The sequence below is a fragment of the Nannospalax galili genome, unplaced genomic scaffold (genome assembly GCF_000622305.1).
Source record: "Nannospalax galili isolate Female #2095 unplaced genomic scaffold, S.galili_v1.0 scaffold1316, whole genome shotgun sequence".
Lineage (NCBI taxonomy): Eukaryota > Metazoa > Chordata > Mammalia > Rodentia > Spalacidae > Nannospalax > Nannospalax galili.
Genome location: NW_008337765.1, coordinates 510,417 through 537,664, shown reverse-complemented (window position 1 = coordinate 537,664; position 27,248 = coordinate 510,417). Strand labels below are relative to the sequence as shown.

Here is a 27,248-nt window from a genome sequence, read left to right as displayed (position 1 = left end):
TGAGTTTTTAACCTTTAAAGAAGATCTCCATTTCATTTTAGAATATATTGTTCCTTGCAGACAGACTCATTGTTTTTGCTGCTAACACTCAGATATTGGCGCTTGCATCTCTAATCTGTATGTATCTGATTATTACTAGTCATAATTGGTTGCACTTGGCTCCTTGGCACCTGTGTATGTCTATAAAGTCATCGGGAAGATTTCATCTCTACTAATTAGCATGATGTAAATTTCCATACTTCCTCCTCAAATATAATATATTTTAAAAAAATTTGTTGATTTTTTTTTTTGTCTGTGTGTGTATATCACACACAACATCCCAAACTATCTTATTCAACTATACACCCACTTCCCAGATGGCACCCTCCATAGCCTCCCTCCCCCCACTAGAGGCCTTATACTTTGATATCCCTGCTACTGGCTGCTGTGTTGTTGGCACCCCTAGCCATTCCCCACTACTTGTCCATCTGGTGAATCTAGTCACCCTATCTAGAGGTCTTTGTTTTAGGAAGGTCAGGTGCTCCTCATCTAGCAGCAATCAGTTGTCAATATTCCTTTAGATAAGATTGGGGTCTGCTGTTCATTTTCCCAGTTCTATGCTGGGTTACTATCTGGGAGTCCCTTTGGCCACCCTGGCCAACAACTCAAAAGAAGGGATCTCCTTCCTACCTGGCATTGTTGCTTGTTATGTAGCCTTTAGCTATGCATATGGACTCTTAAAAAATTTTGAATGATGAGTGAAGCTTTGGTGGAAGGATTAGAAAGAATACTTGCTTTGCTGTGGGAAGCAAGGCACTCAGACTGCTGGGAGGCAAGGAAACTGGTTGTCTTGCCTGTAGTCAAACCTGCTCAGGAAAGCTGAGTCTGTACAATATGAGTAGAAACTTTTGATAAAAGGTTTCTGTATTTCCTTATTTATTTATTTTTTTCTCACAGAGCATTTGGTAAATATCTTTTGGGTTATTTGTTTACCTTTAATTGAGAGGAAGGGAAACAAGGTGAGATTCCGTGTCCTGAAGTTGGAGTGTTGGTGGGGAGTTTCCAGCTCTAGGGCTGGTGGCCAGTAGCAGAATGAATCCAGTGAGAGGCTGTGTGCTGGATAGCTTTAAGTGTCAACTTGACACACCTGGGTTGAGAGAGCCTCAATTGGGGAATTGCCTCTATTGGACTGGCCTGTGGCCATGTCTGAGGGGCATCTTCTTGATGAGTGATGTGGGAGGGCCCAGCCCACTATGGGTGGTGCCACCCCTGGGCGGGTGGGCCTGTGTTGTATAAGAAAGCAGGCTGAGCAGGGGCCAGGGGAGCAAGCCAGTAAGCAGAGTTCCTCCATGGCCTGTGCTCCAGCTCCTGCTTCCAGGTTCCCGCCTTGAGTTCCTACCTTGGGCTCCCTGATGAACTGCGACCTGGGAGTTGTAAGCTAAATAAACCCTTTCCTCCCCAAGTTGGTAGTGGTCAGAGTGTTTTGTCACAGCAATGGAGAAACAAAGACAGGCTGTAAGGTGAGGGGAAGCTGAAGCAGCACTGGGACCTGAGGTCAAGCTATCTTAGCTGGAAAAAGTGGCATACACTTGTAATCCCAGAACCAGAGAGATGGAAACTTTGAGGTTAGCCTGTGCAGTAAAGTGCCTTCAAAGTCGGCTTGGGCTATGCATAGTGAGATCCTGTCTCATAAAAAAGCTGTGTGAAGCAGGACATTGTGGCACAAGCCTTTAAACTCAGCACTTGGGATCCTATCTCAAAAACAAAACAAAAACAAAAACAACACCCCCCAAACCCCCAAGAACAAACAAAGGTGTATGAATTAACTTGTTGATTTTTTTTTTCCAAGTTTTTCAGTAATGCCAACTTTTACTGAATCTTTGTTTTCTTTTCTTCTAGTTTCTGGCGCCCTATGACTTAGCTTACCTAGAATGACGGAGACACAATGAGGTAGTACAGATGAGGAACTGGGCTGTCTGGCACTATTATCATCATCTATGTGGAATATATATATTTTTCTCATGTGATGGTGCCAGCTGAAATGTAATGATTTGTCTGGCCCAAGAAGTTGAGCAGGGGACCTTGCTTTATATTATTTTAGAATGTAGCACAGAAATTACGAGTTAGTATGAACTTCTGCCATTTTTCTCTCCCAACGTTTTCATACTGAATTTGCTATATTTCTGTTGGAGAATCTTGCCTTCTTGGGCTATGTGTATTCGTAGATCTAACATTGCCTTTTTCTTTGACAGACAATACAGTCTTGTCTTTAATGAATGCTTACCTTTTCTGAACATATAATGTTTTCTTGACAATTACTTTATATGTTTTATATCCCCAGAAAAGATACTTGTGGACAAGGATGAATTCTCTAGCTTATTTTGAAAGTCATAAATCACTGCATAGTTCAGGGTGTATCATAAATGATTGCGATTAGTGCTGCAGTGAGGAGACTGCATTTCCCACTCTTCAGGGAACGGCACACAGGAGAGCTACAGGATATGGGTATCACACTTCTGTGGCTTCCTGTTGCAAGGATGAACAAATTTTTTGAAGAACTTGATAACATGTTCTTTTGGGTGGGCAGGATTATGGATCATTTGTCTAAAAAAAAAAAAAACCTAAAACTGTTGTAGATAGGATTTTGCAGGCATGCCAGTTTTGAGGTTTTTCAAAAAATATTATTTATTTAATAACCACATAATTAGAAGAAGCATTTCATTACAACAGCATTGACATATTCAATAACAATTTCCAGAGCTAAGATGCATCTCTTTCAAAACTGGCTGTAAAATTTTAGGTTTACATTTGAATTAATATTTATACAATATTGGACTCAGTATAAACCCTATAAGACGTAAAATTAAGTGACATTTGAATCTTTAGAAAAGATCTCCATTTCATTATTAAAATACAGTTTCATACAGAAAACTTCATTTTTAATGTTGTCTTTTTGAGACAGGGTCTCCCTGTAGCCCCAGCTGTCCTGGAACTCATTATGTAGATCAGGCTGGCCTTGAACTCACAGAGATCTGCCTGCCTCTGCCTCCCGAATGCTGGGATTAAAGGTGTGCGCCACCACGCCCCGCAGAACTCATTTTTAATGCAACTAACACTTAGATGTTGGCACATGTGTCTCCAATCTCTATATATCTGATTATTACTAGTCATAGTCAGTTACTTTCTGAGATCCTTGACACCTTGAGCATGGATATAAAGTCATCCAGTAGATGTCAATCGTAATGTTTTTCACATGTATTAATTAACATGAAGCAAAATTTTATGCTTCTTCCTCAAATATAACTTTTTTCATTTATTGACTTTTTTTTGTGTATTTCATATAGACCATCCCAAACAATGTTATTCATCTGTATACCCACATCCTAAGTGGCACCCTCTCATAGTTCTCCCCCCCCCCACTGGAGCCCATAGACTCTGTCATCCCTGTTACTGTCTACTGTGCTCTCAATCCCCCTACCCATTCCCCAGTGCTGGTCCATCTGCTGAGTCTAGTCAGCCTATTTAGGGTTCCTTGTTTTAGGAAGATCAGCTCTTCCTCATCTAGCAGCAAGCAGTTACCAATATTCCTTTAGATAAGATTGGGGTCTGCTGTTCAAATTGGTTTATCTGGGGCAACTGCATGGTCTTAAACACCCAAAAGGAAAGTATAAGCAAAGATTAAAGGGATCAATATAATTCTTTCAGAGTCCATGTGTATAGCTAAAAGCTACATAACAAGAAACAATGCCAGACAGGAGATACCTTCCTTTGAATTGTTGGCCAGGGTAGCCCAAGAGACTCCCAGACAGTTTGAGTTTTTACATCACAGCTCTTCATGTCTCCAAAGTAGACTTAACCCCCCCCAGTATAAGCAAAGATTAAAGGGATCAATATAATTCTTTCAGAGTCCATGTGTATAGCTAAAAGCTACATAACAAGAAACAATGCCAGACAGGAGATACCTTCCTTTGAATTGTTGGCCAGGGTAGCCCAAGAGACTCCCAGACAGTTTGAGTTTTTACATCACAGCTCTTCATGTCTCCAAAGTAGACTTAACCCCCCCCCCCAACCCACTAACTCCTTAGTATTTATTCCTCATGGGGCTAAAGCTCTAAGTGAGACCAAATGCCTGTCTTGTTCCTCTCTTACCATAAGATCAAGCACCATGTACAACCTTAACCAGGGTCCAGTATGCAAACATGCAAAATCCTATCTGCTTGGCCCCATCGCAGGCTCCCTTTCACCCTGCCACTCCATGATTTGTGCTTAACTTACTGCTTCACTCATCTCTTTAGCCCCATTTCTCCTCACCTCTGTTTTGTTTCCATGATCCATGCTACAGTGTTCAGGTGCTGCTCATCCGTCAGTGCACTGACCTTCTGTTACAGTGTTCTCAGTCCTTTTCTCTACCTTTTTCTGATCCTTTGTTCTGTGGAATTTCAAGAGTAGAACTGTTTGGGTCCTTTGCTTTTCTCTTCCTGGGTTATAAGGCCCCAAATATAGGAACAATTTATTTATTCTTCTTATCATTGCACTTGTTTTGGTTTCAAATTACTGTACCATGTAAGCATAGTAAGTAAGGATATTCATGGAATTAACTATGAAATAATGAGGAAGCAACTGTTTGACTAAGCTGAAGATGGTGTTTTGTGGTTAGGGATCAAAGGTCTGTGACATTTGGTCCTTTCTTCCCTTTTCCTGTGAGGGTCCTATTGCTAGAGTTCAGTGCTGTTACAGAAGCACAGTTTGGCAAGGGTCCTTTAAAGGTTCACTGCTTCTTTCCTGAGAAAAGATCATACATGACAAATGGTGTTAAGTGTGTGAATATTTCCATCGAGTTTCCAGAAAGCCTTTAAAGGAGAATAACAGGTCTTAATGTATAATTGTAGTAAAAATTTTTACAATATATAATGTAATATTTTTAACAATAATTTTATCTCATAAGACTATAACTGGAAATGGCCTTTGTTTGGAAGCTGCCCATGCTTTCCTGGTAATCGTTTGTGTAGAGTAGTGCCTTTCCACTGTTGGCAGTGAACTCTGGGTCTTCTGTGAGATGGCTGTGTTTGATTTTTTTTCCCCTAAGGCCATCATGTCAGTTTTGCTGGTAAAAGCTGTAGGCATTCTCTGTCACCTTTCAGAGGAAAATACCCAAAGTACCCGCAAGTCAACTTTTGAAAAGAAAAGAGAAAAATTAATTTGTTATTCATGCAAGTGGAAGCTTACGGAATCATAAATGTGTGTGTGCACGTGTGCATGCACTATGTAAATTGCTTCTCTTCTCTTTGGCTAGTTAATACTATATTCTGATTTTGGATTCCTTGCCAAATAATTTGTTTTCTTGGCTTTTGTTTTATTTCTTGGGAAATATATTTATTGATACAAATATGATACAAATAATCTTGTTCTTTTAAAATGATCATTCAGTTAAATATACACACACAAAAATTCATTATGTTGATGGCATTTTTGTGACTCGGAAAAAAGGAACTTTTAAATAAATCAGTTATTGTCTTCTGTGTTATTGAACATGTGGTCAGTTGTCATGTTCATACATCCAGATGATCAAAGTCTGAACTTGTGTCTCCTTCTTCCCTGCTGTTAGGCTACCCCATCATGATCAAGGCCTCAGCAGGTGGCGGTGGGAAAGGCATGCGCATCGCTTGGGATGATGAAGAGACCAGGTGAGAGGCTGTCCAAAATATACTTTTGATGGAAATTGCAGTTCCCAGAGTTTTGTTAAAGTGACAGGTAAACAGATACTGAGAGCATAATGGAATAATTACAGAGACCTTCTCATTTTTACTTCCTTCGATGGGAGAAAAATTGGTACTGTGCAGAAATCTTTCTTATTTATATTTTGAAAAAAGACTTTTAAAAAATAAAGTTTGTTTTTACAATGATAAGGGATTTTTCTTGTTTTTGTGTATATTTTAAAATTATTCTGTTTTCTGTGCTGAAATTACTAACATTTGGCTGCATAATTCACAGTGTTGCCTTAGGATTTGAAACAAGTTTATTTGAGAACAGTTGTGTTTTCTTGTGTTTATGTATCATCCCAATATGTAATTACTTTCCTTACTGGTTCATAAAAGTAAGTACTTTGATAATTTTGTAGTCTAAAATACCTTTTTCCTTTAGAAGTTGAAATTGCTGTATGCTTTTTATAATACACTCTGTTGTAAATTTAGAATACTTTTTTTTGAACTAGTTTCAGTAATCAGAAGTAACCTTTTTTATTTAATAAAGCTTCGTTTTTCCAAATGTGCAGTTGGTTGAACCTCTTTATGCATCTTCAGCATCTGGGGCATCTCCACTCTTAGTATTGGTGGTGTAAATTACTTGAGCTCTGTGCTTTGACAGCAGTTTGATAAGTACTTTACTCTGAGGTGCTCCTGAAGGGCTGGCCTGGCCAGAGAACCACGGATCTTTAGTGTCTCAGAGACCACAGCTGGGGTAGTAAGCTTATAGTTGAGAACTTCCTTACAAAGCTTGTCATAAATAGTTTTGTCAAACAGGTCTAGGTTGTTAGACTTGTCTTGAACTTTGCCTTTGGACCACTTCTCCTTTTTGACTTTGCCCCTCTAGGCTTGCTTGCCCCTAGATCATTGTCTTTTTTGGCTTTTTGGCAACTTTTTTTTTTTTTGCTATCCATTTATTTATTTATTTATTTTTATTATTATTGTTATTGTTATTATTATTACTATTATCATTTTGTCTTTTTGAGACAGGGTCTCATTGTAGTCCCAGCTGACCTGAACTCACTGTGTAGACCAGGCTGGCCTTGAACTCACAATGATCCGCCTGCCTCTGCCTGGGATTAAAGGCGTGTGCTACCATGCGTGGCATGCTATCCTTTTAAAGACAAGTAGTTTTTAACAATCCAATGCATGTCGACATCAATAGTGATTAGAAAAGAGATATCATAATATAGTCAGCTTTAAGGAACTTTGTTCACATTTTTATTCTTTATTTTTAGGTTTGGCTGCAGGAGAGGCTAGAGAGATGGCCCAGTCAGTAAAATGCGTGCCATGTAAGCATGCAGATATGAGTTCAGATCCCAAGCACCCATGTTTAAAAAGGAAAGCCAGGCATAGTAGCACATGGGGTAAACGCTGGGGAGGAAGAGATGGGAAGATGCTTGCTATCCAGCCAATATAGGCAAACTAGCAAGCTACAGAGACAGAATCAACAAAAAGAAGGTAGAAAGCCACAGAGGAAGACACTTGATGTTGACCTGTGACCTCCACCCACATACACATGTGCATGCACATAAACGCTACACAGGCACACCACACACACACACACACACACACACACACACACACATTGGATTAAACAATTACAGATTTTGCTGAAGGAGAAATTTCTATCATTTATGGAGATGGGGAATGAAAATTTATAGAATGTTATTTTATCATTATTGTTGTCTTCCTATCCCTCCAGAAGTAATCTGGTCTGCCAAATGGTTAATTCTGCTTCCTCTTCCTTTCCAGTTTCCTTCTCCATTTGTTCTGTTCTTAAATCTCTCAGGGAGAGAAGTCTACATTACTTAGTAGGAAAATCATGCAGTACCAGAGTCCAAACTTTATTTGAAGTTGGGTCCTAAAGTAACCAAGTCTGGTAAAAATCTCTCAGAGGCAATATGGTTTGTCTTTATGATATTATAGGAAGAAACTGTGTTGGAGACTCACATAGATAGGTTTAACTAAGAAAATTGGCTCAGAACCTGCTTTTTTGGCTGACATGGGGGAAGGTACATGGCTGATGTTGGTATGGTCTGTAAAACACCGGTCTTACTGTCACTGTGGCACAAGTACCAGATACTAACAGCAGATTCTTCTCTCTTATCTCATGTGACCAACAAGAAGAAATGCAGGGTGGTGACTGACAGTGCCTATTGAGAACCTGCAGTTTTAGATATTGTCCTGGGATACAGTGTGAATAAAACCAGGAAACAGCCCATTCATATACTAGATCAAGGATTCAGGGGAGGTTCATGAATATGGATGAGTAAAGCATGCACAGAATTATTTGACTTCCTTCTACATGGAATTTAGTGTTTCCTACAATGGAACAAGTTAAAGTAATCATGGTATCTATGGAACTTCTCATCATTAGAAAACCACATATGTCTTCTTATTCTAGTATGTTATAGGTGCCTCTAAGTTATGGTGCTAATTAGACTCATTGGAAATTATGATGATTATCATTTTAAAGATTTATTTTTTATTTTTATGTATTTGTGTGAGCCTAGGTGAATTTGTGTACATCATGTGCATATAGGAGTCTGCAGAGGCCAGAAAAGGGCATCGAATCCCCTTGAACTTGGGTTATAGGTGGTTGTAAGCCATCATGTTGATGCTGGGAACTGAACCTCTGTTCTCTGCAAGAGCAGTAAGTGCTGTTAACCCCTGGGCCATCTCTCCATTCCTAGAAGCCTATTATTTAATAAAGGCTTTAATAAACATGTGCTATCTCCTAAGTATAAACTTATTTTGATGTCTATCTTTCAGTGTATGTAGTCCTATTAATTTTAAATACTCATTTTACCTATTTGCTTGTTTTCAGTGCTGAGGGTCAAACCCAAGGTCTTGCACTTCTAGGCAAGCACTCTATCCCTGAACAATACCCCTAGACCACTTACTATTTTAAAATAATAGAGTCTTTCTACATCACCTAGGATGACCCTGAACTCTTGAGCAAGTCATCCTCCTGCTTCAGCCACCTGAGTCACTGGACTAGAGACATGTACCATTGTGTCCTCTAGTGCTATGCATTTCAACAGCACTTGGAACTTGTTTTGACCAGTTTATATGCTGTATCTTTCTGCAAAGGGACCCATGGTATAAATAAGCCACCATGTGGGTGCTGGTATTTGAACCCAGGACTTCTGCAAGAGCAGCCAGTGCTCTTAACCGCAGAGCCATCTCTCCAGCCCTATGTAGACTCTTGTAGGCCATTCTTAGTGAGATAGGGAACAATTGGAAGGGTTTGAGTAGAGAAGGCAGTTGTGGAACTTCAGCAAATTCCTGTGTGAGAGCAGTGTTAGCTATGTGAAATGTTTAGGTTGGGCTGAGTGGTAGCTGTGTGGGTGGAAGCAAGTAGAAAGGGAGGAAGCATGTTCAGCCCTGTTTTGATCTGAGAATCCATCCAATTTGATGTTTATCTGTTAAAGTTTGAGGCTATCCCTTATTCCCCATTTATAACCCCTATGAACCAGTGGCCCTCTCAGCAGGTGGCTCGGGCTTCCTCACTGTGGTGATTTTGAACTCATTGTAGGGTGACCTAAGGCTCTGAGATAGGTATTTTAAATCCAAATGGAAACTTAGTATTTTCTTAAAAAATGTACCAGCCTCAGAAGTCCCAAGTTTCCCCTGCACCTTCTATTGATTATCAAGGATCCCAGGATTCTGAACCCCAATTCAAGAGGAGGGGACTCTGTGACTGTACTTCTTCAGTAGGAAAGGGGGCAGGGTGAGGTTCCTCAAAGAGCATGCGGAACTGTTGGTACTGTTGGGGTCATGCCGCTTCTTCAGAGGACGGATGGAATAGTCAAGGTTCTGAACACATCACGGGGCTGGAGAGATGGCTCAGCGGTTGAGAGCACTGACTGCTCTTGCAGAGGACCCAGGTTTGATACCCAGCACCCACATGGTGGCTATGAACTGTCCTTAACTCCAGTTCCAGGGGAATCCGAAGCCCTCTTCTGACCTCCGTGGCATTGTACGACACGGGTGCCCTAACATACATGCAGGCAATACACTCAGACACATAAAATAAAAATGATAAATAAAATATTTAAAAATTAAAAAAAGCATCTTGGCTTAAAAAAGATTCTGAACATATCGTGAAGGAGGTACACTTTATGAACTTTATTTCTGTCCCATTGTTTTCTCCCCTTTTGCATGATACTTAGATTACAATATCATTAGAAGTCTAGCACTTTTTTTTAATTACTCTTCTCAGGATTTCAGATTTCTCACCAGCCATTTCTCCAGGCAACCCTTAGTAGCATATTTTTGAATGGGAGGTATTATTACTCCAGTGTTTTGGCAGTGAGGCCTGCTGCCCTGTTGTTGATCATCTCTATGAGTTTGAGGTTAGAGTTTAGGATCTTCAGAAGTCACTACATACATTCATATGACATCCTTTGGTAAGTCTTTTTCTTTTAGTTCTTCCTATTCAAGTAAGTGTACAGATGCTCAAAATACTCTTATGTGGTTAATAAAAATAGATACTTTTCTACCCAAAATACTCTCTGTAATCTTGTTTAGATGTACAAAAGTGTGGCACTATTGGGTTTGATGATGTACACCTTTTGTTTTAAAAACTTGCTTTGTGTCCCCAGTTCATCTGGGAGAAAAAGTCAAAGCAATAGATAATTCAGAGAATGGTCTAGTGAACACACAAATACTTAAATATTTGTTCCCCATAGTCACTCACTTTTACTGCCATGCCATGATGTGTCTACTTCTTCCTTTCCTCTCTCCCACATTGAGGAAGAAATTTCTGTTTTGCGTAACCCACAAATATTTTAGTATTCTTTGGATGCAGCATAGAGTTTGGTACCCATCAGTTGCTGTTTCTGTCATCCTCAGAGTGTCCTGTCACGTCTTCCCTTTGCTTTTGCAGTGAAGTAGAGCTGCGACTTGCCTTAAAACTTTCAAAACACAGCAAAGAATTTAAAAGACATTATTATATAATAAATTATTGTATAATAATTAGAGATATGAATGATGAAGGTTGTCAAATGTAAACCTGAGATATTTCATAATAGTCCCTGGCCTCCTTTTTCATATGCAAATTTAAATGAAACATACGGCCTGAATCGTGCCTGTGTGTTTGACTGTGCATATCATACTTTAAGCACTGTGAAGGTAGTTTCTGTTTTACCCCTGTATTCTAGCAACTGAAATGTACCAGGTGCATTGCTTGGTGATTAGTAATTAGTTTTTGAATGAATGTGTAATTGAATGTAAGAAGATGAGTATTTTCAGTTTTGTTGCTGGGAATCGAACCCAGGACTTTGCAGGCGCTAAGCTTGTGCCCAGCCCCAAATGGTGATTTTGGCAGAGCTCTCCTTTAGTTCCAAAATATATCTGTGATGTTTTCAAACTTCATATTTTATTTTGATGACTTTGATTTTTTACTTTTGATGTTCTTAGCTTAAAAGAAAATGAAAGCTCTCAATCATTACCTCAGAGACAAACTGTAAAGTGCTCCCTTTTTCGCTATATGAATTACAATGTCCCATCTAGTAAAACTTTGGTTCTGTGGTATTGAGAACAAGGACTCATTGTGCTTCTGGTTCCTTTGAAGATTGCAGTCTGCTGAAGTCTAAACTCCATTTCCCTAAATCAAAGATGTAATGGAAGACTAAGAAAACTTAATACCTTTTCTCTGAGGGAGAAGAAATAGATTTTTTTTGCAAGGTTTTGAGATTTGTCTTCTAGTTAATGTTTACCTTCAATGCTATACATTTCAAGCACAGAAACAAATATATCAGGTAGTTATTTTTAATATTGCCACGTAGATTGCTAGCATTAAAGGATTAGAAGAACCTACTTTTAATGTTTAATGTGAAATATAAGTATTTAATCTAAAGATAAACTGTTTTTTAGAGGAAAAACTAATTCAATTTTATATTCTGAATATATCAATGAGTGGACAAAAATCTTTCAATTACTTTTAGGTATATTTAAGATTTTTTTCTTAAAATTTTTTACATTTTTATATGTTTCTCTCTCTCTCTCTCTCTCTCTCTCTCTCTCTCTCTCTCTCCTTTTTGTGCACATGTCATGGTGCACATGTGGAAGTCAGAGTACAGCTTGGAGAAGTTAGTTCTCTCCTGCCATGTGGGTTCTGGGGAATTGAACTCAGGTTATCATATTTGGTCAGTAAAGCATCTCACTGACCCCCAAGTTTGAGTTTTTAATGACCTGGTTAAATAATCCCATTTTATATTAATAAATTGTAGTTTTAGAATTTAATAGTGTAATGATGATTTAAATTAATTTAGGAATAAAATAGAAAGCAATAATTAATTCTGTATTTTTATTTTCAAAGCTTGTCCTTTTCTGTTTTGAATATTCCAAACCATTTTAAAGAAGATGAAGTTCTGATGACCTGTGTGATATGTGGGAGGCAGTTGCCTGGGGCGGGGTGTTTGGAAGCATCTTCATGCTGTAGGGTCCTCTCAACGAGTGCATGCCCCTCACTGCACTGCTTGTGCAGCTGGCCAAGCCCTTCCTATTTTTGTTTGCCTTTTCTAACTTCTGACCAAATGTGCCTGCTTTTTTTTTTATATTACTTTGCGAGTGCATTAGCAGTTGGTGAAACAAGTACCGTTCTTGTTTTCAAGGAAAATCTGTGACCAGGAAGTTAAAAAAACTCATCCAAGGTCACAGAATGGTAAGTGGAAGAGTTGCCATTCACAATTAATTTAGTGTTCTCTATATCAAGTGAGTCTTTTCCTGCTTTGTTCTGAAGTAAGCTGAAATCAGTATGTATATACATATGTATAATATATGGATATATTATATATATTCTTTTTAATAAGGAAGACCATTTGTCTCATTAATCTGCTGTTTTTACTTCACAGGGATGGTTTTAGGTTTTCATCACAAGAAGCTGCTTCTAGTTTTGGTGACGATAGACTACTAATTGAAAAATTTATCGACAACCCACGTCATATAGAAATTCAGGTTGGTACAGTTGAAGATCCTTTCTAATTATTATGACTTTAAAACAGTATCATTTGATATTTTTGGAAACACATCGTTTCTTCTGGGTAGATTAACTGTGAATTGCTTTGGTATGTTTGAACAAGTCCAAAATAAATTAGGTCCTTGCTTCAGCAGTCTGGTATGCTCCTGGTCAAAGTTCTGGGATGCTGGATGGCTTTGGGTGGGGTGGAAGTGATATAAAAACCCACCTCCAGGGGCTGGAGAGATGGCTCAGTGGTTAAGAATACTGGTTGTTTTTGCAGAAGACCTGGGTTCAAATCCCAGCACCCACATGGCAGCTAACAACTATCTGTAACCAGTTCAAGGGGATCCAATAACCTCTTCTGTCCTCTGCAGGCACTGCACAACACGGGTGCACTTACCTACATGCAGACAATACATTCATACACATAAACTAAAAATAAATAAAATACTGAAACAAAACAAAACAAAACCCAAAACCTACCTCCAAAGTGAAGCAGACCAGGCTGGATGCATTCTACTTACAGGACCATTCAGTGTCTTCTACAACCGCGCTTTTCCCTTTCCCCTTCCTTTCCCCCCCCCCTGCCCCCCGCCCCCCATTCCTCTTCTGTATTTTTTTTTTTTTTTTTTTTTTAATGCAGAAAAGGAATCTTCCCTTTCATCCCATCCCTTCTTTGTTGCTTGCCTGTTCACTGTGCTGTCTTTTCAGCAACAGAGTTTTTAACTTTAAGTCTAGCTCAAGCTTACTTTTTTGTTTAAGAGATGACACCCTCCTGTGTAGCTCAGGCTAACCTTGAACTTGTGAGCCTCCCACCTCAGTCCGAAGTTTATTCCTAGATATTTAATCATTTTGATATTATGACGTGTTGTCATCTTCTAAATTTGCTTATAAATATGAGTGCTTGGTGCATTGATCCAGTATCTTTGCTAAGTTTTTAAAACTTTAGATTTAATCATCTGTCAAATCAAAAACCATTTCAGAAAACAGTGGAGTAAAACACAGCTCCTGCTGTTAGGAGATCACTTGTATTATTTAATCTATAGGGTTCCATGACTCCTCACTCATCAGGGGTCCTCAAGGACCGAGGTCTTAGTCCTTTGCTGTTCCAGCAGCTAGGTCTTATCATTCACATTATTATTATTATTTAACAAATGTTTATTAGTTAAGCAATTACGTATCTATGTTAGCCTTTTAGTTTAACTAAGCATGATCTACCACCTAGGTTATACTTTTAGACATAGGTGGACATATCCTCTACTAGATTAAGTGGGTGACACTGATGGGCCACCCTATCTGATCTATCTTGGAAGGTTTTTTGAGGTTTATTTTACCATTTTAAATTATATGTATGTATGTATGTGAGTGTGTGTATGTGTGAGTGCTGGTGCCTGTGGAGGTGAGAGGCATTAGATCTTCTCAGTGCTGGAGTTAGAGGTGGTTGGGAGCTATTTCATGTAAGTGCTGGGAATTGAACTCCAGTCCTCTACAAGAGAAATATGTGCTTTTAGCCACTCAGCCATCTTTCTAGCCTATCTTAGTAGGTTTCTTTAAAAAAAAAAAAAAAACATAAAAACAAAAACAAAAAAAACTATTCACATACTTTTCTTCAGTCTTCATGTACTTATATTAGGTAATTTGAGTATATGATACAGGGTTGTGAAAATTCTGTCCCTTGGGGGTGCTAAAGAATGTCTACTCTTTCCTCATAAGGTCCCAATGGCAAATCTAGGTTCCAGTCCATCAAAGTTAACTCTGAGGAGCCAATGAGTTATGGACAGGAGCAGGAGTGACCCTAAAGTAGCCACGTTGGAAGGTCTGCACCCGGCATGACGGCCTCCCCTTGGCTGTACAGATGGAGCTCCCTTTTTTAAATCTTCCCCAACCTATATGCTTTAGATCCTCCCTGAGACCCAGAGGCAATTAGGTCTGAATTGTGTACAAATGTCTAGGAGGAGTGGCTGGAATATCAGGTGAGGGTCCCAGACTGTACCCACACCCTCCTTTTCTGAGGCACTGTCCATAGTCAATAAGCTCAGCTTGGCTGATCTTTTGAAGGTGGCAGTTGTTTGGCTCAGAGGATAGTGCTGTGTAACAAGGATAGTCTACAAAATCAAGCATTCTTCTTACCCTGTCTCCTGGTCCTCTGGGTTCTGTCCCTAGATGCCGTTACCTGCTTCTTGAAATGTGCATCCACAGTTATATCTGGGCATATCAATCACCTGCTAACTTTTACATGAGCTGTCACATATTGTACCCTTTCCTAGGTGAAAATCATGCAGTGGCAATGAATTACCCGACTCTGTATATCCTCATGTTCAGTGCTTGTCAACCAGACAAACATTTCCTGGGCTGCATTCAGGGATCCTGAAGGGCTTGTATTGTGTGGAACAGTCTGTTATCATGAAGCCTTTTCAGGAACTAGCAGTTTAGCCTCTTCTTGTTCAGAACATGATCTGTAAAGGGCTAAATAATGGCTAACAGCAGCTTATAACAAGTTTAAGGATTAACATTCCCTCGTAAGTTTTTTTTTTAAATTTTCTATTTATTTTTAGTTTGTATGTTCAAATGCTCTTCCTGCATGTGTGTAAGTGTTCCAGTGCCTTGCAGTGCCTGTGGAGGACAGAAGAGTGTGTTGGATCCCCTGGAGCTGGAGTTTTGGATAGTTGTTAGATACCCTGTGGGTGCTAGGAGTCGAACCTGGGTCTTCTGCAAGAACAGCCAGTGTTCTTTACTGCTCTCTTTGGCCCCCTCATAAGTGTTTTAGTCATGATTCCCAGTATATAATAAGAATGCTTGATGAATTCCCTAAACTTTTAAAATGAACAAGGAGACTACATAGAATCAGAAAAAAACAAATCATTGATTCTATATCTGAATCACTTTTTTTTTTTAACAATTGCAATTATTTTTAAGATTCTTGATTATTTTGGCTTTTTTTCTTGGAGACTAAATGTACTTTTACCTCCCTGCCAAGTAGAACTTTTAAAAAAGAGGTTGAGAGTTATTTTAGTGATTTAAAATATTTTTAGATGCACCTCATGCAGTTACCTTTGAGTCTTAGAAATAAAATGCCAGATTATTGGCATTTTATGACTGTAATATTTTCCTTCATTAATGGAATAATTCTTGAGTTTTAGATAGACTTAGTTCCCCAAAATTTGTGGTCATATTCCCCCCAATTAGTCGTTTATATTATAGCTAATGATGCCTGTTATAACTATGATTTTTCTAAGTTGATTTTTTTCACCAGTCATATAAAACATTAAAATGATATTGCTGTTATTTTTAATGCATGAAGAAATAGAATGCCTTGCCCACTGAGGCTGGATAGCTATTTGGTGCTAAAATTAGTGACTTACTTTATAGCTTCTAAAACAGTTGTTGCCTCTGTGAATCTAAAATGTTTTTTCAGAAATACACAAGTAACTCCAAATGATTGAACTTTAACTGAGTGTCTTGTATTTTATCTGATGGCCCCAGCTTATTTCCCACTATTACAAAATGCAGAGGATCATAATGTGTTACAGATGAATGCCAGTCTATTTTATTAGCTTCCTGTAACAAGCCACAGTAAAGCTATCCACATGTAAATAACAAGCTACATATTGGCTATAAATCCATAAACTGTCACTTCCTGATCAACAAACATTTGATAACAACAGACATTTGTAATAACATTGCGTCAATGTACCATTAATGGCCAAACTACATGCCACCTTCAGGGAAACTTCGTATCTTTCACAGTGCATTCTGACGTTTTGCCCATTATTATTTGATACTCGCATTCTCGTGTATGTATTTGAAATGCAACATGAAAATCTTCTTCTCAACTATTGTCACTAATCATGTTTTATCATATCTTGGGATTATAAATTTAATTTTCCTCTGTTAACTTCAACTTACTGCATGTTTTGAGAGGTGCTTGCATTCTATGAGGAGTCACATAGAAGATGACACATCCTCAGTGGGTGTTTTTCACATGATGCTGCGCTTAGGTTCTAGGTGACAAGCACGGAAATGCTCTGTGGCTAAATGAAAGAGAGTGCTCGATCCAGAGAAGAAACCAGAAGGTGGTGGAGGAGGCACCAAGGTAAGAGTCCCTCCCAGGGAACAAAATAATCTGCTTGTATGTAGCTTTTAGATTTTTGTCTTCACCTCAATTGCCTTCATGTAAACTTTATGAATGTCTGCTTCTATGATAATAAGAATTTGTTACCTGATCTTTCTCAGAACTTCAGTATACAAACGTGAGAAAACCTTTGAAAAAGAAGTTTTTGTTACTATTGGATGGACCATCAACTAGGACTTGCACTTTATCTGGCAGCTCCAGCTTATTTCCCACTATTACAAAATGCAGAGCATCATAGAGTTTTACAGATGGACTCCAGTCTATTTTACTAGCTTCTTGTAACAAAATAAGCTACAGTAAAGCTATCCACATGTAATTAACAAGCTACACATAGGATATAAATCCATAAAAGATTACTTCTGATCAACAAATGTTTGATAAGATAACAACAAACGGGCATTTGTAATAACATTGCATCAATGTACCATTAGTGGCCACTGAGGTAGTGTGGAACTGCAGCTGTTTCATGGGATATTCAGAATATGTTTGGCTCTTATGGTGGAGAGACTTTAATAAAGTAGATCCTGCACATTTCCTGGGCATAGTTCTTGAAAATTCTTTGGTATATCAGAGTGACTTTGGTGGCTCCCCAGGCTGCTGTTCATAGGTTTTGTGTGGCGGTTTCATGGAGCCTCATTTCTGAGTTGATGTTTGTTGGTGTTCGTGTAAATTGTGGTATTCTCTTTGTTCTTAAAAATCCCTAGTTGAAGCCAGGTCTGGTGAGGCATGCCTATAACCCTGGCATTCCAGAGCTGAGGAAGGAGGATCTATGAATTGAAGGCTAGCCAAGGGATACATTGCAGGATCCTGGCTCAAAACTTCAGACCAAACAACCCCCCCAATACAAAACCCCAGTTAAATGTTATTTTGAATTGCCAGGTACTAAAAAATATATATTCAACTATAGCTTTAATTGGCAAAGCCAATGTGCCTTAATATGGTGTATGTGTAGTTTCTGAAAAGAATAGGTGTGACCGTGGGTGAAATTTTATCCATGGGGTAATATTAAAATATTAAACCCTATTTTAGACATATTAGTTAAAAATATGGGATGGTATGGTGGTCTTAAAACATGATCCCCCAGTCCTTTGACACTACACATTGAGTGATGGGAGCTGGGTGTCTATATCCTCATTGGTTCTGTGTCCTATGTCTGCTTTACCAACAGAAATGGCACTGTACCAGTCTCTGACTCAGGCCTCACAAAAGTCCTAGGTTCTACTTGCTGGCCCTTAGAGTGGTACCGACCTTAAAAACCTAACACTGTGGCTGTCTTGGGATGTGGCCCCTCTGTCTCACAGCTTAATACCAGAAGGGAAGCGGGGGGAGGGGGTGAAATGGATGAAGGGAAGGAAGAAAAAGAAGGAAGTAAGGAAAGAAGGGAGGGAGGGAGGGAGGGAAGGAAAGGGGAGAGAAAAGCACAGAAATTCTCTCCTGTGTCTTTCCTCCTCTCTCTGTTTTGAGTCCTGTGACCGCAGTATGGTTAGTGGGCATTGACGTGAGGTTAGGTAAGTAACTAGGGAGACCTGGAATTGTCATTTTTCCTTTAGCAACTATGTGCTCAGCTAAAATGCTCATAATGTAGACGAAGTGGAGAAACCATGCTTGCAGATGAGTGATAGTTTGTGCCACAATTCTTTAGAAGCTTTTTGTGTTCTGCCTGCCTTATATGCACAATTCAGTTAACATTCATTTTGTTTGAGAACTTGCCTAAGACTTATTTGGGATAGAAATTTTTCATAGACTGGGAACCTCGAAGCAGAACTTTTGCTTGTGTCCTCTCTCTGTCTAAAAATCTAAGTTTTCCAGAGGAAAATTTCATCTATTGACTTAGAAGAAAAGAGAAAAATTGAAAGTATGAGGAACCACAATGAAAAAAACAGCACTGATTGTGTATAGTGACTTGATACATAATTTTTTAATATATATTTAAATTTTGCACTGCGAAATGTTATATAAGTGACCTGCGTAGTTTTCAGATTCTAGTGTAAGAGGGAATCTACCTCATGTGCTTTGCGGAATATGCTAAGGACACTGTTACCTCTGAGTGTCTTATGGTAGAGGAAGGGGTGGGACTAGACAGGGTGAAAATTGAGTCTACTTTAACTGCTCTAGAATCCTCCAGGTATTATTAGTAGAATTTTCTTATTTTGGTTGCGTAGTTTCGTCAGGCAGTTATTGCCTACATGTTATATACACTTATACACTTAAATTTATTATGATACAGCAGAACTATATAATAAAACATTTTTAACACCTGAAGCCATTGAATAATTCTAACATCACCAAAAGGGGGAGAGTAGAAAGTGCATTTCTCACTTGCTTATAATGTATGCTTTTCCACCTCCATGTCAGTCCAAATGATCTAACAAGCAGTTAATATGAGATTGAAATATAATGGTAGTGTTAGAAGACACCTCCAGGTTGCATGCAGCTCAGCCAGGAATGTAGGAACAAGACAGGAAAATGGCTGAGTCTTTGGCTGAAAGCCTGGGGAGGGCATGCCAGATTAAAATAATCTTAAAATGAAAAAAAAAAAAATCAAATGCAGAGTCTGGACCTTATTTGGATCTTCATTCAAAGAAAGTTTTATAAAGATGTTTGTGAGGTAGTCAGGGAAATATGAATACTGACTGACTACTAATTAAATACCGACAGATTGTTAAGGAGTTCTTGTAAAGCGTGGTTGTGTTAAAAAAAAAAAAAGTTCTATCAGAAACAGGTGGGGTTTTCTAGGATGAAACAGTACCTAATTTAGGATTTACCCAAATAAAGGAATAACCCCAAATCTCCCAAACACAAAAACAAGTGAGTCTAGTAGAGAAGTGAATGTGTAACATGGATACAGTAAAAGTGGCTATATGTCAATAGTTGTTACATACTGAAGAAAGGTACATGCAAGTTCAGTATACTATTCATGATAAATATTCTAGAGCATGGTGTGCTGATTTCTTTGAGAATTAACTTTAACCCACAAACACAAAAATAATATTTTATTTCTCAGACTCTTTCTTGCATAGAATCAAAATCTGAAACTATAAGTTATTTGGTTATATGCAAGTTTTGTTGAAAACATTTTAGCTTTGTCTGCTGCTGGAAAGTGTACTGGTATTTCTAAAAATAGATCTTAGAGGTTTATTTGCTATATAGCACATGCTTAACTATTTGTAGCAGTTATGTTCTTCTCAGACATTGTGAGCACTGAATTCACAAGAGCTGGTCTCTTTTTCCCAAGAGAAATGGAGGGTTATCTTCCTGCAAACCCCAGTCTATAACATTTTCACATAATGTAGAAATGAGTTTTATGTACCTGATCAATGTTTAACCTTGTTTTCTGTATATTCCTGTTGAAGAGCACCTCACTTAACATTTGTTCTTGATTCATTAACATGGAGCTCATGATCCTCATCAGGAACCCAGAGAGTACTTATGCATAATAGCCAGGGGCATCTTGAACAGTGAAATCAATCTCAATCTCAATCTCAATCTCAGTCTCTCTCAGTCTCCCCCTCTCCCGCCTTGGAGAGGACACTGGTTAAATGTTAGCACACAGAAGCAGGAAGGCAGAGCATCACCTGTTCATCCTCGGCTTATCCACTGTTTTCCTCTCTGTGCTTGTTAATGTGACCATAAAGGTGCTGTAAATAGTAATTTTTAAGGTTTCACATTAATTTTAGCAATAGGCAAGTTTGCACATATGGAATCCATAAGTAATGAAGCTTGACCATCTATATCAGTGTCTGTGAAGTTATTTTCTCCCAGTTTTATCTTGAAACAACTTTCAATATATATGTTAAATTTTACTAGGTAAAGGTTAGTTGTATATTTTAGAAATGAAGTTGTAGGCTAATGTGAAAGATCAAATGTTCCATAAAAACTTGAAGTTGGTTTGTTTGAACATGTTCACATAATACAGTAAATGTGTTCTGTAAAACCAAAAGCATGTAACACTATGAACTCTTAAGTTGGTACAGATGGATCTATGCTGGAGTGAAACTGAAGAACTGTTTTATATGATGCCATAGCCCGGTATTTTGTGGCTGAGTGCTTTCTGTATTTGTAGCATTTTCCTGGATCCCGAGACACGCCGAGCTATGGGAGAGCAGGCTGTGGCTCTGGCCAGAGCGGTGCAGTATTCTTCCGCAGGAACTGTGGAGTTTCTCGTAGACTCCCAGAAGAACTTCTACTTCTTGGAAATGAATACAAGACTCCAGGTACAGCATCTGTTTTTATTCCTCCCCATGCTTCTTCACTCCTCCGTCCTCATCCTCTTTTTGTTTTATAATAACACTTAAAAGTCAGTGCCATAAACTTAAATACTTAGCTTTTTATATTTGTGCTATGTTTACTAAGGAGAACTCAGTAGTCTGCCAATTTAAAGGCCAGTGCTTAGTCCTCCTGCTTTTTACTGCTCATAATGCCTAGTACTTTGTGTAGGGCATTCCTCTGGGGCTTTTTCTTTAACTTTTCAGGATGAGCTGAATTTGATAGAGTTCATGTGCTCTTATGAGAGACAGCTCAGACACTATAAGCAGAGATTAAATGCTTACAAAATCTTCCAAAGGATTGGACAAAGGGAACTTAGTGCTGACTTCTGGGGTGACTCCTACCACTATAGGGTCACCCAGACTCCCAGGAACTGCCACCGCTGCTTGTCAGGACCTCAGTGGTGTCCCATCTGTAGACTTGAGATCAAACTTCCTGAGTTCCAGATGAGACCTCAGGAAGTCTCCAGAGCTGAAACAGGCAACTTCATTTCCTTTCTTCTTCGTCTTTTTCTTTTATTTAAATTGTGAATTATATACATGTAAAAGTAGGCAGAACAAATTATTATAAAGCAAAAATTATTTAAACATCATCTGGGTCCTGCGATGCGAAATGCCAGTGCCTGCTTTTCCCCAGCTTCTCTTGTCTTTCAGCTCTTCTTGCTCCATCTTGAGTTGTCTCCTCTTCTGATTGAATCCTTAACATTGTCAAATGTTTCCATGTAGTTCATCCTTTGAGTTAATCATACCTGAGCAATACGATTACTTTGTCAGTTTATTTTTATTTTTAAGTTTTATTAATGGGATCATATATTATTCATTCTTTTTTGTCTGACTTGTTTTCTTAACATTGTGCAGTTCAAAAGGTAAGTTCATGTCAACTCCCATGTGATACTGCTTTGAAGAAAATACCAGTATTTTATCTATTGCATTTCCATAGATAATTTGCTTCCAGTTCTGTTCATTTTATGAAATCATAACCTAGTTGATTCACTACAAACAGAAATTCATGCTCTTAACGGTTCAGGAGGCCAGAGTCTGAGATCAGGTTGTAGCAGACTTGGCTCCATTCTGGGCTCCATCTTTGGTTTATGGCAGCATAGCTCCAATATCTGCCTCCATTGTTACCTGGCCCTCTCTTTGTGCATCTTCATGTCCAAAGTTCTGTCTTTGTGAAAGGATGACAGTCATTGGATTTCAGGGTCATTCCACTACCTTATCTTAACTTGATTGTATGTGTTAAGAGCGTGCTTCCAAATAAGGTCATAGCCATGTGTTCTGGGTGGGCATGAATTTGGAGGGAATCTATTCAATCTGGTGTGCCATTCATAAAACACATTTAGTCTGTAGAGGCAGAAAATAGATTGTGGTTGCCTGAGACTGAGCTGGATGGTGATTTGATTATGGATTGAAGCTATAACAATAGAGACTGATGTAAATCATACTGTGCATGAAAATAGAGCCAACTCTTCTTCCAGTAGGCCTTTAGTGGGGGTGGGGGGAACCTGTTGAGTTACTCTAGGCAGAAGCTGAGTAGGGCTTGAATTTTTTTGTTGCCTGATTGTCTTTCATATAGCACTGAGATGCCTGAGCCTTTGTGTCTGTTCCTGTCCCACTGTTAGCTTTAGCTGTTACTCTGAACCTGTGCTTCAGTGTGCTTCCCCTTCATGCAGCTGGACCCTTGTTAGCCTTGTTAGCAGGACAGGTATTTTCTGTTCTTTCTGTACTTTGGTCTTAGTCAACCCTTGTGGGTTTTGGATGCTTGAGGTGGGTTTCCTTAGTGGGCCTGTCCTTCCCCTAGTGTTAGGGAAATAGGGAATCTAATGGTCTGAGCTCAAGGTGGCTTCCTGATACTTTCTTGGTAGCTATTTTTACGTGGTATATCTTCCTTCATTCTTTTAATCTTATTTATTTGTATTTGTACAAGTGTTTTGATTTCTAGTATGGTTACTAGTATGTGTGCAGTGTCCACAAAGGCTGGAAGAGAATGATAGAGCCACTATGTGGGTGCTGGGAGTTGAACTCAGACTCTCTGGAAGGACATCAAGTGTTCTTAATCCCTGAGATACCCCCACAATCCCCATTCTTTTACTCTTGATCTGTCTGTCAATACATTTTACATGCATGTAGGCATTATGTAGTTTTAAAATTTTTTATTATTTTATGTGTATGGATGTTTTGCCTGCATGTATTTAAGTGCAATGCCCATGAAGGTCAGAAGAGGGCATTGAATTCCCCCTGGAACTGGAGTTATGAACAGCTGTTAGCTACCATGTGGATGCTGGGAATTGAACCCCAGTCCTTTGCAAGAGCAGCCAGTGCTCTTAACCACTGAACCATCTCTTCAGCCCCACACTGTACAGTTTTTAAGCCAAGTTCTATCATCTTGTATCTAGACAATACCATAGATTCTGGTATATTTATACCATTCAAAAAATATATATATTTTTTACTTTATGTGTACGAGTGTTTTGCCTACATCTATGTAAGTGTACCCATGTTGTGCAATGCCCATGGAGGCCAGAAGAGCCATGTTGGAGCTCGTGAAACTGGAGTTACAGATGGTTGTTACCTGCTGTGTGGGTGCTGGGAACAGAACTCATGTCCTCTGCAATAGAAGTCAGTTCTCTTATCCACTGAGACATCTCTTCAGCCCACCATTTTTTTTAAAAAGATAGGGCTGACTTTGAACTCCAGGGCCCAAGTGATCTATCTACCTGCTCTGCCTCCTAAGTAGTGGGGATGACAGGCATGCCACTGCACTTGTTTCAATATATTTGGATTTAGATTTAGTCTTTTAAAAATGCTTTTTGTCTCACCTTCCATAATTTTTCTCTTTTTCTTGTAGTTAAAATACTTTTATTTCCATACTAGTTTGAGAACTATATATGCTTCTACTCTTATGTTAAAGCCTATGTAGTTGGAGCTGGAGAGATGTCTCAGAGGTTAAGAGCACTGACTGCTCTTGCAGAGGACCTGAGTTTGATTCCCAGCACTCACATGGTGGCTACGAATCGTCCTTAACACCAGTTCCAGGGGAATCTGAAGCCCTCTTCTGACCTCTGCAGCATTGTACAACATGGGTGCACTCACATACATGCAGGCAATACACTCATACACATAAAATAAAAAAAACAAAACCTGTGTAGCATAACATACATCTTTGGTTTATCAAAGTTGGATATCAGCCAGTATGTATTTATCTGCCCTGCCTTGCTATACAAGAAACTTTAAATATTTTAAATTCCATTTTCATTGAGTTAATGTGTGATCCTACAAGATTGTACGTCCTAGCATTATTTTAAGTCATCACTGTTCTTCCTTTCTACCCACATACACATCTTTTGTCTTTCATTTGTATTTTAGAATTTCATTTAGAGGGCTGTTTGTGAGCAAACTCTTTGTTGACAGCCAATGACTTTATTTTGGTCACTCATGAAAGACATTTTATCCTTTGTAGAATTCTTAGTTTGGCCAATATTCTTTTCAACTCATTGAAAGCATTATTTTACTATCCCATATATTTCTGGTAAGACTTTTCGTTCTGTCTTCTGCTTGTGTGTAGATATTTACTTTTTCCTTCCGACGTTATTTGTCTTTTTAACCAGTTTAAAACATTTAAATTTATTATTATATGTGTTTATTCATGATGTGTATGTCTGGCCAACATGCCGTGATGTGTGGAGGTCAGAGGATGACTTTATGGAGTTAGCTCTCCCTTTCCATCTTTATGTGGGTCCCAAGAATTGAACTCTGGTCTCCAGACTTGCGTGACAAATACTCTTACTTGCTGAGCCATCTTGCTGCCTCCCTTTAAAAATAACTTAAAAAATTGGGGGAATTATATTTTATTTTTATTTTATGTGTATGAGTGTTTTGTTTGAATGTAAGTGTACTTGTGTTGTGCAGTGCCTGAAAAGGCCAAGAGAGGGCGTAGATCCCTTGGATCTGAAGTTGTAGACTGTTATTAGCTGCCATGTCAGTGCTGGGAACGAAACTCAGGTCCTCTGCAAGAGCAAGTGCTCTTAATTGCTGAGCCATCTCTCCTGCCCCCCCTAAAAATACCTTTAAAAATCATAATTTTTCTTAGATTTTCTTCAGTTTTTCTATGATACATGTATACATATGTACCTGGAATTTGTAGGACATCTTGTCTTTTAACAGTTTCTGAAAATTCCCCATTGTTGGGGCTGGAAAGATAGTTCAGCAGTTAAGAGCACTGGATGTGCTTGCAAGAGGACCAGGGTTCGAGTCCCAGCACCCACATGGCAGATAACAGCCTTACCTAACTGCAGTTCTACATTATCTGACGCCCTCTCTGGCTTCCTTGGGTATTGTATAACATGGGTGCACTTATATACATACATCCAGGCAAAACACTCATATGCATTAAAAGGAAAAGAGGAAAATACCCCATTATTATTTCTGGCCTAATCTCTTCCTCCTGGAATTTTTATGTAGGCTGTTTAAATATACATTCTCTGCTTCTGATCCTTTCTTTGATAATTCTCATCTTTCATTTCTTCAGACCTATCTTTTCTTTTTTGTGAGCTGTATTTAATGAATTAATTACCCACTGAGTTTCTAATTTCAGATGTTTACATTTCAGACTAGACTTTGTATTTGATTTTAGAAAATGCAATTCAGTGCTTACTATCTTTTCTCATCTCCTATCCAGAACTGTAACTTTGCCTTTTATTTCTTTAAACACAGTTTGCTTAGTTGTTTTATGGCATGTGTCTGCTGATTTCCATTTCTGAAATCCTGAGACTGTGTGCTCCCTGTTGTCCATGCTATCTGGAGACTGTGGGGCTTAGTTATTTTGTGCTGTGTTATCTCTGTAGATTGGTTGCTCTTAAATTCTTTTTATTAATACACTTGAAGTCTAAATGATGGATTCTTGTAGATATTTTTCAACATTTTTCTGCTGTAGGAACCCGAAGGCAGGAGCTGAAGTACAGGCCATGCAGGAATGCTACTTACTGGCTTGCTCCCCTGGCCCCTGCTCAACCTGCTTTTTTATACAATGCAAGACAACCTGCCCAGGGGTGGCACCACCCAGACTGGGCTAAGCCCTCCCACATTACTCAGCAATCAAGAAAATACCCCATAGACATAGCCACAGACATGGAGGCAATTCTCCAATTGAGGCTCCCTAACCCAGGTGTGTCGAGCAGAAAACTAAAGCTATCTAGCCCATTTCTGTTGTCCTCAAAGTTTTAATTTGTAAGTCATATGTAAAATAATTAAAAATTGATATAAAATAGGACTGTCAATAGGTTGATTTTCATTTACCATAGCAGAAATCTTTTATCTAGATATACATTGAAACTAATATCCTAAATATTTGTAGAATTTATTAACTGAGTTGCTGTTTAAAACTTAGGATCCTTCTTTTAATTTTTTTTTTTTTTTTTGGTTTTTGAGACAAGGTCTCCCTGTAGCCCCAGCTAGCACAGAACTCACTATGTAGATTAGATCTGCTTGCTTCTGCCTCTGCCTCCTTAGTGCTGAGCATGGACCACCATGCCTGGTTAAAATCACTTAAAAAATTTTTTTTTTCTTGAGGACCCACAGGCTTCTCTCCGACCCACAGGCTTCTCTCTCCAGGGTTAGTCGATCTTGCCCTCCTTGCCTTGATTCCTCCAGCCTCACTCACCCTCCCATCTCCCTAGCTGGTCTCTCTTCCTAGCCTGGGTCCTGTCCCATTCCTTGTCTTGGCGCCCCAGACACCTGGGGAACCACCAGTGCTTCTTCCTGATCCTGTGCATCCAGACCAACTCAGTTCCTTCTCGGGTCCCCAGGGGTGCTCTGGGCCTGGCCCCACCCTCACCTCCCTCTGCCTCCCTGGGTCTGCACAACCCACCAGCCTCTTTTCTGGACTCTGGGACTGACCTTTCCTCTTCCTGGTCGTTTGCATCCAGACCAACCCTGCTCCTCAGTACAGTCCCCAGGGGTCCTTGGAGCTGCCTCCCGACCCATCTTCCTTTGCATCTCTGGGTGGCACAGCCACCAGCTGCCCTAGACCAGCATCTTTCCTGTGCTGGGCTCCCAGGCCAGTCCAACCCCCAAATTCCTGAGGCCAAAATCTGTCCTGGAGGGATCCAGACCTTGATCCAGACCAAGCCTGAGAGCATCTGATCCTCATCTGACTTGGGCCT

The 27,248-nt window shown here is 39.2% G+C and overlaps 1 protein-coding gene across 1 annotated transcript in view; it reads left to right on the top strand.

Annotated features, from left to right (window-relative positions):
* Pcca (propionyl-CoA carboxylase subunit alpha) overlaps positions 1 to 27,248 on the top strand; it is a 448,536-nt gene that overhangs the window by 155,457 nt on the left and 265,831 nt on the right. The window contains exons 8-11 of the mRNA XM_008832725.3: positions 5,585 to 5,663; positions 12,584 to 12,686; positions 16,689 to 16,783; positions 20,886 to 21,036. Coding sequence (XP_008830947.1) covers positions 5,585 to 5,663; positions 12,584 to 12,686; positions 16,689 to 16,783; positions 20,886 to 21,036 — 428 coding nt within the window. The remainder of the gene's footprint in view (positions 1 to 5,584; positions 5,664 to 12,583; positions 12,687 to 16,688; positions 16,784 to 20,885; positions 21,037 to 27,248) is intronic.